Raw genomic sequence first — 12,320 nt, forward strand, 5'->3', positions numbered from 1 at the left:
TACATGCTTCCCTCTCACACATCCTGCACCCCACACTACATGCTTCCCTCTCTCACATCCTGCACCCCACATTACATGCTTCCCTCTCTCACATCCTGCACCCCAGATTACATGCTTCCCTCTCTCACATCCTGCACCCCACATTACCTACTCCCCATTCCCACATCCTGCACCCCACACTACCTTGCCTGAGGGAGCTGCAATATAGAACCATGTCAAAGTGTAGGAGGGACTTGTTAAACCATCACACGACACAGCTGTGATCCACTTACACAGAGATAGGACAGTGACATTCATAGTACAAAGGGGGGAGGGATCTGTACTGTGCTGGGCCGAAGAGCTTACAGTCCGTTACACTCAGTGACTTGCTGAGACATGTACAGACATATACTGTATAAATCTGAAGATCCCCACAGCTGCTATTCTTCTACTGCAGCAAGAGATCATGATAAACAAAGATGAATTGTTCTGCATAGGTGTAACAGGAGAAAGGAGTTTGTACTCATGAAGCCTCTGATCACTGCAGTTCTCCTCCCCCGTGAGGAGCCAGGCACGGGTGATACTTACCTGACCTCAGGCTGCTCTGGTAGTAGATTAACGTATGAAGGAGCCCAGACATGCGGGCAGGTCCTGGTCCATCACCCTGCTTCTCCTCATGCTGCATAGAGAGTCAGTCCTGGCTGAGTGTGGGCAGAGCACATGGCCTCTGAGTTACTGCGTTTAGCCTGCACTCTGCTTTCTTGGCCAGTGAGGAGCCTGCACAGGAGTGTTCCATACAGCCATGGAACACTCCATACAGCCATGAATACAGCCTCCTCCCCCCACCCCCTGCATATCACACTAAATACTCCCCTCTCTGACCCCCTGTACCTGTCCAAGTCTGGAGGCAGCGCTGACAGTCTAGTGCAGCTTCTCCTCCCCTTCCCCAGCAGGCGGTGGAACTCCGCTGGCAGATCTGCATCCTCCTTCCAGGCTATAGACTTGGTGTCGGCTTTGAACCAATCACGGCACGCAACAGCAGCCAATCAGATGCAGCCGCGTGGCTGCTTCTGATTGGATGCCGGTCCGCAAGCCATGATTGGCCAGTGGCCAGCACCAAATTAAAATGACCACAGCAGATAATTCTTGATTCGGGCGCTTTTCCGTGATCGGTTCACGACCGGTGCCGGGTTTGTAATACTGTGGCCGCATCTGTCATGGTGCCGGGAATCATCCTTTCCTCCATGCTAGATCAGGCCAGAGCTGCTTGGAGAGGTGTCCCCAGCGGGACACATCTCCACATTATGCTGCAGCTGCTCTTTAGCTCCCAGCGCTGTTGGAACACTGGCTGAAGTAGCGGTATAGCATACCGCTGTATACCGGCTCACTTCGAGCCCTGCTTTATAGTTAACCTCACCCCTTTTTGTCACTTGATACAAGAGCTCATTGTTATGGGCCATGTGTGGAAACGTAAGCCTGCTATCTGGGTCTAACAGGCAGGGCCGCCATCAGGGGGGGACTGCCGGGCCTGTAGTCCCGGGCCCAGAGAGAGAGGGGGCCCGGATGTCGAAATTAATGGATTGGAGACTATTCTATGGGAAGCCAGGGAGAAGACCTAGAGCTGCGCAGGCAGCATTCCAAATAAGTTGCCAGCCGCGAGCCAATTAAAGCTCGCGGAACGGCATCCAATCAGGAGCCGCCGCTCCTGATTGGTTGTCCTGCGAGCAGCCAATCAGCAGCGGCCGCTCCTGATTGGCTGCTGGTCCGCGAGCTGTGATTGGCTTGCGGTCAGTGCCATATTTGAAGTGACACCGACGCTTTCAAGCAGGCTGCCCCTGCATAACTGCACTGCTGCGGCCCTGCAACCCGGGCCCCGCTCTCTCTGGACCAGTAAATAGGTAAGTACATAAGTCCTCCTTTCACTGCTCGTCCACCCCCCCCCCAAGTCCAGACAGCCTCCCCTGCCCTCTGCCTCTCCCCTACTCCTAACAGCCCTCCCTCCCCTGTGCCTCCCCCCTACTAAACCCCTTCCTACCCTGCCCCCCCCCAATAAGGTTCATCCTTCCCTGCCCTAAACTCTCTCCCAAGGGGGGCCCTGCCTATTTTATTAGTACCGGGCCCCACAATTTCTGGTGGCAGCCCTGCTAACAGGTTCCCATTAACAGCTTTCACATTTTCTCTGGCTCTTATCAAGGTGGAGTCCTTTAACTGTTCAGATGCAACAAATCCTTTCTCACTTCAAGGGGAGGTATGCTTTCTGCCCTGTCTATTACCTCTGCCTCCTCTGGAGGAGGTACCTCACCTTGTTCCTTATCGTCTACCACTTCCCCAGCCATACTAGCAACAGGGCAAGCATCTAAGGGTTCTGGGGTCATACTTGTGGCCAGCATATAACCAGAATGGTCTACTGGCTCTATACTGTTCGCCACTGTGACCACACGGGACTTCCATAATTTCCAAAAATGGGGAAAGTGTCTCCATAGGCAAACGCAGGGGGGATTTCCGTCTGCCTGGAAACCCCCCCCCAGGACATACCAAGACACACAGTAGAAATAATAGTATAATAGAATGTCACTAGTGCTACATGTTCTTCTCAGTATCACAAATGAAATTATTAGCACCACCTGTGGATCTTTTAACATGTATCAGACAGTCATAAATAACCTGTGCACCAACTAGGAGATCTGGAAAACATGCACTGTTAGGGATGCACTGCTATAGAGCCCAATATGTACATATATGTCCAGGGAAGTGGTAGGTTCTTCTGCTGCTCCTCCAGGCTCCCGGACTTGCTCCAATGCCCTGGAATGGTGCCCACATCTAAAATAAAAACATTCAGCTCAGGTAGGATGGCCCTATTGCTGCATCAAATGACTTACTGTGATCATGTATATGCTGGAATTATGACACACAATATACTTTGTATGACGCATATTAAAGCTGCATAAGTACTAATTCTGCCCTCTTCATGGACTGGCCACACTCGCTCTAAAATCAAGCATTTGGAAACCCCCCTCTAGAAATCCTGCGTTTGCCACTGGTCTCCCTAATATAACATCATGTACTAAGGAAGGGACCATTCCCACTTTAACCACAGCTGAGCCACAAGAGGTCTCAACATTCACTTCAGCAGTATAATAATAACGGGTGTCACCATGTATGCAAGTTACACCAACAGTGGTTTGCTGGCCCTTTAAAGCATTTACCAACCCATCTTTCACCAGGGTGATTACACTTCCTGAGTCCAACAATGCCTTTACCCGGTTACTTCCCATAACAATCTCACACATTTGTTTTTCTGACTCAGTTGAAGGTGTAACGGTACAGGCTAACCTGGCAAAGAAAGACATTCTGCGACGTTCAAAGACAGCATCACATTGCATACGTTCTTGAACAACCGAGCAATTAGCAACAATATGTCCTGGCATACCACACCTAAAACATTTAATCACATAACTGTCCAGTCTTTTAGGCATGTGAGACCTTTCTGGCCCCACTGACCCATCTTTGAACTGAGCACTCAGGACCTCATTCAGAGTCAATCGTTGCGGCCGCACGGTCGTAAGGGAAAAGGGGCCGGATATGCAAATGATGCACTCGCAAGTTGCGTCCTTAAGATCGGATCGTTAGCTGGCCGACCAAGGGGAGGATGTGGCCGTAAGACAAAAAATACGCCCCCTTCTCGTACGCATTACACGTCATGTCTGGGCATATAAGGATTAATCGAGACCATCGGGAACCATCGGAGCTGGTCATAGAGCTTAAGGTTGACCATACCCTCTCTTAAGCACTACGATCATGTCAGTGTACAAACCTCCCATGTCACGTGTGCTATGACACTACTTTGTTAATTATGCACTCCCATAAAATGCTGTTCGCATAATTTGGCACGCCTGCGTTCGGATCTCCACTCCCCCGTTTTCAAGCACCTTCCCCTGTTACCACCCACAAACACCTCAATCTGTCACTCAAACTACCAACCTGGCTGTGTTCAAGGAGAGAGAAATTTCTGATCGTAACAGCTAGTTTGCGCATGCGCATTGCGAACTTTACGCATGCGCAGTTTAGCGAACATCGGTGGCGTACGACCGTGCGGCCGCTACGACCGTCTCTGAATGAGGACCTCAGTCTCTTCAGCTTTAAGTTCCCTTAACCGCTCAGGACCCTTTTCCCATGGAACAGTCTTACCAGGTTTCACTGAAGTGCGTTGTCGTGGATCTAGGGGCCGCTGAGGTATAGCCAACAGTTCCTCTGCCGCCAGATACCTTTCCACCATCTCCACTATCTGTTCAGCTGTCTTAGGATCCCTGTGGCTCACCCACTTGCGTAAAGCCATGGGCAGAGACCTCAAGTAACGGTCCATGACAACTGTTTCAACCATCTGAGGTCCAGTTAATGTCTTTGGTTGTAACCATTTTTTGGTCAGGTGAATTAGGTCGTGCATTTGTGAGTGTGGAGGTTTATCCAGGTTGTACACCCAGCGGAGTACACATTGCGCTCGGACCGACAAGGTAACTCCCATGCGAGTCAGAATTTTTGCTTTTAGCTTTTCATAGTTCAAAGCATCCGCTGTGCTTAAGTCAAAGTACGCTTTTTGAGGTTCGCCGGAGAGAAAGGGGGCCAGCAATCCAGCCCACTGATGCTTAGGCCAACTCTCCCACTCAACCGTCCTCTCAAAGGCAGTCAAGTACGCCTCCACTTCATCAGTCTCTGTCAATTTTTGAAGGAAATGGCTTGCCCTTATGGAGCCGTTTTGAACCCGGCAGCAGTGGAAATCCCGATCATCTCAGGTAAGTATTAGCTAACCTAATTCTACCCCCTAACCCTAACCCTCCCTTAGGGGTGCCTAACCCTAACCTCCCCCCGTACCTAACCCTAATCCCCCCTCTCAGTGCCTAAACCTAACCCCCGCTGCCTAAACCTAAGTCCCCCGGGGGAGTGCCTAACCTCCCCCTGGGGGTGCCTAACCCTAACCCCCCTTCCCCTAGCCTAAACCCTAAGTCCCCCCTGGGAACCCTAAACCTAACCCTCCCTCCTCCCATGGCTATCGGCGCCCGGCATCCCTTCGATCGAGATGTCGGGCTCCCGGCATATGTCTAATGACAGGTGGTGGCATATCGCCACCTGTCTTTAGACCCTTGCCGCGATATGACAGTCTGGAAGCCGGCTGTCGGGATTAAGTCCACTGGCTTCCCGACTGCTTACCTTTTTAACATTTGGGAAAGCATTTCCAGGCCGTGCTGAAAGATGCTGCACCACCTCTTTAGGACCTCACAGTCCTCGTGCTGTTGCTGCTGGGTTTCCTCAATCTCTAGGTGATGTTGCCATCGCGCCTCCTCAACCTCCAGTTGATGTTGCCGCCATATCTAATCAATCTCCAGTTGATGTTGCCTGGTAGCTTCTTGCTGTACTGCTGTTGCTTGTAGCAAGACCTTGGCAATATCCTCCATATTGTTGGGCCTTTCCGGCAACTTTGTAGCCTCTTTCACCCAGGACATGTATCAGTACTGGATTCCAGCAAAAAGGAAGGTCTGGCTCTTTAACTGTACCAGATTCCACAACTCTGCAGGCAAAGCACCACCTGGACTTGCTTCTATGTGTGAGGCACCACAGCTTCCAGCATGTCCCACTGTGCAAAGCCTCTGCAGAGTATTACACCTGCAGTTTTACTCTGTGCCACATTTAATTTCAGTCCAGACAGACACAGACCTGCAGAACTCTCAAGGCTGCTACTATCTTCACCTATGCGCAGACCATTGTGCCCACATTCTCCACCACATGTAGCAAGGCCGGGGAACTGGTACCATCTCCTGGGGTAGATGGCACTGTGCAGCAGCTGAAATATCACACAAAGTCCACTGGTCTGGTGCAACTGGTCTCTGCCAGTTTTATTAGGTAAATAAACAGAAATAAACACCTTGTTGTCTGGCACTAGCTATACAGAAGTGATCTTAGCTCACTAATAAACAAAGTATTATAAGGGGTTTTCAGGTTTAATTTACCTGCTTCCATCAACCTGATTCTCACACAGAGACACAAAAGTATGTCCTTTCCCCAGGCAGTGTCTTCATGTAATGCTCAGCCACACAGCTGAAAACCCTAATTAGCCTCCTGTGAAGCTAATAACCCAAAAAGCTCATAACACAAACACCTTCCTGAGGTTTCAGAAGACATAGGAAAGGAATCTAGGGCAAATATACCTGCCTTACACTATGATGCCTGTGACCTTGACACAATATATATATATATATATATATATATATATTATACTGTAAAAAAAATCCACCAAAAAATAGATGACACTCAGAAATTTGCAAAACAAACAATTTGTAATTCCATATAAGCCTTCAGGCCAGGTAGGCAACGTTTCGAGGTATAACCCTCTTTCTCAAGCCTATAGCATAATAACAAAGACAGATTATTATGCTATAGGCTTGAGAAAGAGGGTTATACCTTGAAACGTTGTTTGTTTTGCAAATCTCTGAGTGCCGTCTATTTTTTGGTGGATTTTGATTATAGCATTAAGACTGGCACCTGAGTTGACTGTATAATACCATTGAGTGCCGGCATAACATGGACTATATATATACTGTGATAGAAGCACTGGAGCAGTTTTGAATGGCTTATATGTATGTCCCAGATTCCTGTCCTATGTGTTTTAAAACCCCCAGGAGAAGTCTGTGTGAAAAACAGACTAGAAATGTCGGCTTTAGTGAAAAGCCGGAATGGGTCCTGGGGGTATGGATGTGAGGAGAGGGAGGGCTCCATCCACAGGCCACTCCAGGTGTTGGGCCTTTCAGCCTGGTAGCAGGCTCATTAGGGCTTGCACCTGGAAATGGCTGTTATAAGTTGGGTTTAGTTGTGGCTGAGTGTCTCACACCTGGGAGAGCAGGCCCGCAGGCTAGTTTGCTCTGGGACACTGTGTGTTACAACCTGCAAGTACTGTGGACGTGAACTTATTTAGTCTTCTGTTAGTGGGGGAACCTACAGTCTAGTTAGAGCCCAGACGGGCTAGGATTTTGTTTGTGTTTTGTTTTATTTATGTGTACAGTACAATAAAGCCTGTCTCCGACCAGCTTGCACGAGAACCCCAGAATTGTGTCCTGTTTCTCTGGCTGCTGTGTGTGTAAAGAGGGAGTCCATCTACCCAAGAGAGGGACCCCTATCCCAACTGTGTCACAATACACACACACACATACATACACATACATACATCTATACATACATACATATACAACAGTAATTATAAGTGTATTTTGTTTTTAGGCGCTAACATGATTTTTATAAGCAGGGGCACAAAGAGGAGGAGGAACGGTTACTAATTAACTGGGCCCAGGCCTGATGGAGGTGCATTGCGGGGCCCTGGTCTGCCCCCCTTCTCTGTCAGCAGTAGCCTGTGTATCCACAATCTGCGGTGGGACTAGGAAGGCTGCTGCTGATCATCATCATCATCATCATCATGGATCTCCTCTGGCTGTGCAGAGGGATAGGGGGAGAGTGATCACCCTCTCCTCTCTTTCCCTGTATATGATTTTGGCTGAGGGTCACACGGCGCAGCAAGTACAATTTATTTTTTTATTTTTTTTAGTTTTTTAGAGGTGCGGCCATGCATCCTTACATTAGGCCACACCCCAACCCTGCCCCACCCCCCGAAAGTAGTAGGGCCCGGCACAGCATCTAATAACAGCAAATAACCTTTAAACCAATAATAAGATATCCCGCTGTCACCACCTTTTGGTGCTAACAAGATTAGAATTTTATTTATCCTTGTCGTGGGACAGAGTATCCAAAACTTTAGGTAGCATACAATGAGCAACTTTCTGCTCATTAAAAAACACATTAACACATCTGCTCTGACCTAAAACAAAAAACATCTGCCATATGCATTTTACTCCCCACCCCCCATATCCTATATGAGAAATAAACCGTTCAGCTCACTTTGAAGCTTGGTTTATCTGTGTGTGGTCTGACATTACATTGTATAGGCTCCTTTCTATACTGTAATCGCTGATTCGCTGGCTCTCCTTACATTGCAGGAATGCCGCAGACACCCGAGCTCTGTTTGAGAAGCATAAGCCCACCCATGTCATTCACTTGGCGGCGATGGTGGGTGGTCTGTACCATAACATGAAATATAACCTGGAGTTCCTGGTAAGCAATGTCTCCTGCAGTGATATGTATATCGTCCATAATGTCTCATTATCCCCTCCCCCTTGGCGACCACTTTCACAAGAAGCCGCCACTTTCTGATTAATTGCGCTGCGTCTGCACTGGCCGTAATCCGGAATAGACCAATGCGTTGCTGCTTCCTTACCCGGGAAACTGTTGTTACATCTTTATATGATGTTGCAGTAATTTCTTTTTAAAAGTACCATCGCAGCCTCACGCACACTTGCACAAGGTCTGACCTTACTCAGGAATTGCTAACCTCATTGCACGCTATTAGTACTCAGGCTGCGTACGGCATCGCAGTGGATCATTTATGCAACAGCGTTCAAATGCACTGGAACAACTGCGTTTTGCCGACACCCACCCTCCCTGTCCCCACCCCAAACGGTACTTCCTGTCAATCACTCTGCTATGGGTCCTGCGTAGTCACTGCGATTGCTGTCCCGTTTGCAGAGGTGTTTGCGCACACACACTGCAATGCAATGCGCAGTACGCAACAACCGGCCGATTGCGTGCGTAATCACAGTTGCGATCCTTGCAGAATCAGGCCCCTAGTTTTAACCGCAGCTGCTAGTTAACAGGCTGCGGAGGTGCAAATCTATGTACAAAAGCAGCCACCTCCTAAAAGCTTAGAGACGCCCTTTCCAGCCATCGCACAGAGGAACGCAGCTGCATACAATGGCGCAGCCTGCACGCAGGTTCACAGATTGTTGTAGTAAGTTGCTGGAGCCACAAACATGCGTACAGGAGCTAATGACTGTATGATGATAGGTCCTGGCTGCCACTATCACTTGGTGGGAACGTGCCTTATGGCAGATTATATCCACCTTTTATAATAAGCAGAAATAGGACGGGATTGACAGGACTGAGCCACAGATAGTATCTGAGTTGTCGTGATAGTGATCTATGCAATATACAGTGCATCCAGAAAGTATTTACAGCGCGTCACTTTTTCCACATTTTGTTATGTTACAGCCTTATTCCAAAATGGAATAAATTCATTTTTGTCCTCAAAATTCTACACACAATACCCCATAATGACGTGTGTAAAAAGTTTTTTTGAGATATTTGCAAATTTTATAAAAATAAAAAAACTAAGAAATCACATGTACATAAGTATTCACAGCCTTTGCTATGAAGCTCAAAATTGAGCTCGGGTGCATCCTGTTTCCACTGATCATCCTTGAGATGTTCCTACAGCTTAATTGAGTCTACCTGTGGTAAATTCAGTTGATTGGACATGATTTTGAAAGGCATACACCAAGGTCCCACACTTGACAGTGCGTGTCAGAGCACAAACCAAGCATGAAGTCCAAGGAATTGTCTGTAAACCTCCGAGACAGGATTGTCTCGAGGCACAAATCTGGGGAAGGGTACAGAAAAATATCTGCTGCTTTGAAGGTCCCAATGAGCACAGTGGCCTCCATCATCCGTAAATGGAAGAAGTTCGGAACCACCAGGAGTCTTCCTAGAGTTGGCCGGCCGTCAAAACTGAGCGATCGGGGGAGAAGGGCCCTAGTCAGGGAGGTGACCACTCTGTCAGAGCTACAGCATTCCTCTGTGGAGAGAGAACCTTCCAGAAGGACAACCATCTCTGCAGCAATCCACCAATCAGGCCTGTATGGTAGAGTGGTCAGACGGAAGCCACTCCTTAGTAAAAAGCACATGGTAGCCCGCCTGGAGTTTGCCAAAATGCACCTGACAAAATTCTCTGGTCTGATGAGACAAAGATTGATCTCTTTGGCGTGAATGCCAGGCGTTATGTTTGGAGGAAACCAGGCACCGCTCATCACCAGGCCAATACCATCCCGACAGTGAAGCATGGTGGTGGCAGCATCATGCTGTGGGGATGTTTTTCAGCGGCAGGAACTGGGAGACTTGTCAGGATAGAGGGAAAGAGACGGTGGGGTACGGAAGGTGCGCTCGCCCTGTGGGTGCAATGATGATGGGGGAGAGTTGGACTGTGTATGTGGTTGCTAGTGTGTGTGGTGTGAATGAGTGGGGAGGGGTGGACCAATGGAATGACAGAGGTGGACACAAGGTGGGAGTAAATGGTTTTATTGGAGTAGTCACAGTGCTTCTCCTATATAGTCCCGGGCAACAAGGTGGGTGTAGTGGTGGGTGAGAGAGGTGGGGGGGGAGAGACTGGGGAGGTGGGTCGACCCTTTCAGGGGGCTCCTTTCCATGCAGTTCAATAGACCGGCACGTTACCCCTGCTGGACACTATGGTCGACAGTCTTGGGAGTCTCGGTCGGTGAGAGGGGGAGAGCAAGAGGGGTGTGGTGGGTGGGTGTGGTACACCTGGCGGCGTCCCGCGTAAGAATGAAAAGTCTCGAAGTCTTGTACCTACTGGTAGGTAAGGCCTGAGGTCGGTAAAGCCGTAGGGGTGTTGCGTTGCTGCAGTTCCTTGTTGACTGATTGAAGCTGCTGCGGTGGTAAAGATGAGTAGTTGTTGTTCAAGAGGATCTTCTATTTTGCAGCGGTCAGCGACCGGGTGGTGCTGGTGGTTGTGAATGCAGCAGTGGGGCTGAGTTGCTTGTGGGAGCTGCCACTGGTGCCGGGTCACTGGGGTGGGTCCCCCTGTGAGAGCCGGGGTGCGGTGTGGGTCACCCTTCTGGCAGGTAGATGGACTCTTACGCATTTCGGCAGGGGTTCTGCCTTCTTCAAGGAGGGGACTATCTGTCGACCATAGTGTCCAGCAGGGGTAACGTGCCGGTCTATTAAACTGCACAGAAAGGAGCCCCCTGAAAGGGTCGACCCACCTCCCCGGGCTCTCCCCCCCACCTCTCTCACCCACCACTACACCCACCTTGTTGCCCGGGACTATATAGGAGAAGCACTGTGATTACTCCTATAAAACCATTTACTCCCACCTTGTGTCTGCCTCTGTCATTCCATTGGTCCACCCCTCCCCACTCATTCACACCACACACACTAGCAACCACATATACAGTCCAACACTCCCCCATCATCATTGCACCCACAGGGCGAGCGCACCTTCCGTACCCCACCGTCTCGAAACAATTTTACGCAGGACCCGGTATGCCTGCGATCAGGAAGTCCAGCACCCTACTCACTCATATAGCACACCTTTCAGCCCACTAACATATCACATCTGCCCACACAGCACAGTGCAGTCCTACCCAACCATCAGGATGGAAAGATGAATGCAGCAATGTACAGAGACATCCTGGATGAAAACCTGCTCCAGAACGCTCTTGACCTCAGACTGGGGCGACGGTTCATCTTTCAGCAGGACAACGACCCTAAGCACACAGCCAAGATATCAAAGGAGTGGCTTCAGGACAACTCTGTGAATGTCCTTGAGTGGCCCAGCCAGAGGGCCTGATTCAGAGCCGCTCGTAAGCGGCCGCTCGTTCGTTCCGAGCGATGTTTGCCCAACTGCGCATGTGTACGGATTTTAATACGCATGCGCGAACCAGTCAGTGCGGCCGAAAATCGTTTGTTCGCTAAATAGCGAATGCCTGCTATTTTGAGTGACAGGAGGAGGCGTATGTGGGTGGTAACAGGGGAAGGTGCTTGAAAACGGGGAGTGGAGATCAGAACGCAGGCGTGCTTAAAGGTCAAAACGGGCGTTTTATGGGTGTGCATAATTAATACAGCAGCGTCATTGACCACGTCACTGGGTTATTTTATAGTCAGAACTGCTCGCAAGATTGTGGTAGCATAAACCAACCACAAGAATAGCGAGCAGTTCATACGCTGGTCGATGTACTAGATTAATCTAATAAATAGCGGACATGACATAGGATGCGAGCGGCCAGGGGGCGTAGCTATCCAAAAAACAACCGCAAATTTTGTTCGCTCGTTCAGACATGGAGGCATCAACAGACCGCAAAGAGCGAACGGTTCATTTGAATAGCCACCCCCTTTTCCTGAATGACCGTCCGCAAATAGCGTCCGGCTCTGAATCAGGCCCAGAGCCCAGACTTGAATCCGATTGACCATCTCTGGAGAGATCTGAAAATGGCTGTGCACCGACGCTTCCCATCCAACCTGATGGAGCTTGAGAGGTGCTGCAAAGAGGAATGGGCGAAACTGGCCAAAGACAGGTGTGCCAAGCTTGTGGAATCATATTCAAAGAGACTTGAGGCTGTAATTGCTGCCAAAGATGCATCAACAAAGTATTGAGCAAAGGCTGTGACTACTTA

At 49.4% G+C, this 12,320-nt stretch overlaps 1 protein-coding gene across 1 annotated transcript in view; it reads left to right on the top strand.

The window, feature by feature from the left end:
* The window catches only part of LOC148477122 (GDP-L-fucose synthase-like), an 88,574-nt gene that overhangs the window by 12,375 nt on the left and 63,879 nt on the right, over nucleotides 1-12,320 (top strand). The window contains exon 2 of the mRNA XM_088457186.1: nucleotides 8,016-8,130. Coding sequence (XP_088313312.1) covers nucleotides 8,016-8,130 — 115 coding nt within the window. The remainder of the gene's footprint in view (nucleotides 1-8,015; nucleotides 8,131-12,320) is intronic.

Source organism: Taudactylus pleione, unplaced genomic scaffold (assembly GCF_031769625.1).
Source record: "Taudactylus pleione unplaced genomic scaffold, aTauple2 ptg000744l, whole genome shotgun sequence".
NCBI classification, from domain to species: Eukaryota; Metazoa; Chordata; class Amphibia; order Anura; family Myobatrachidae; genus Taudactylus; species Taudactylus pleione.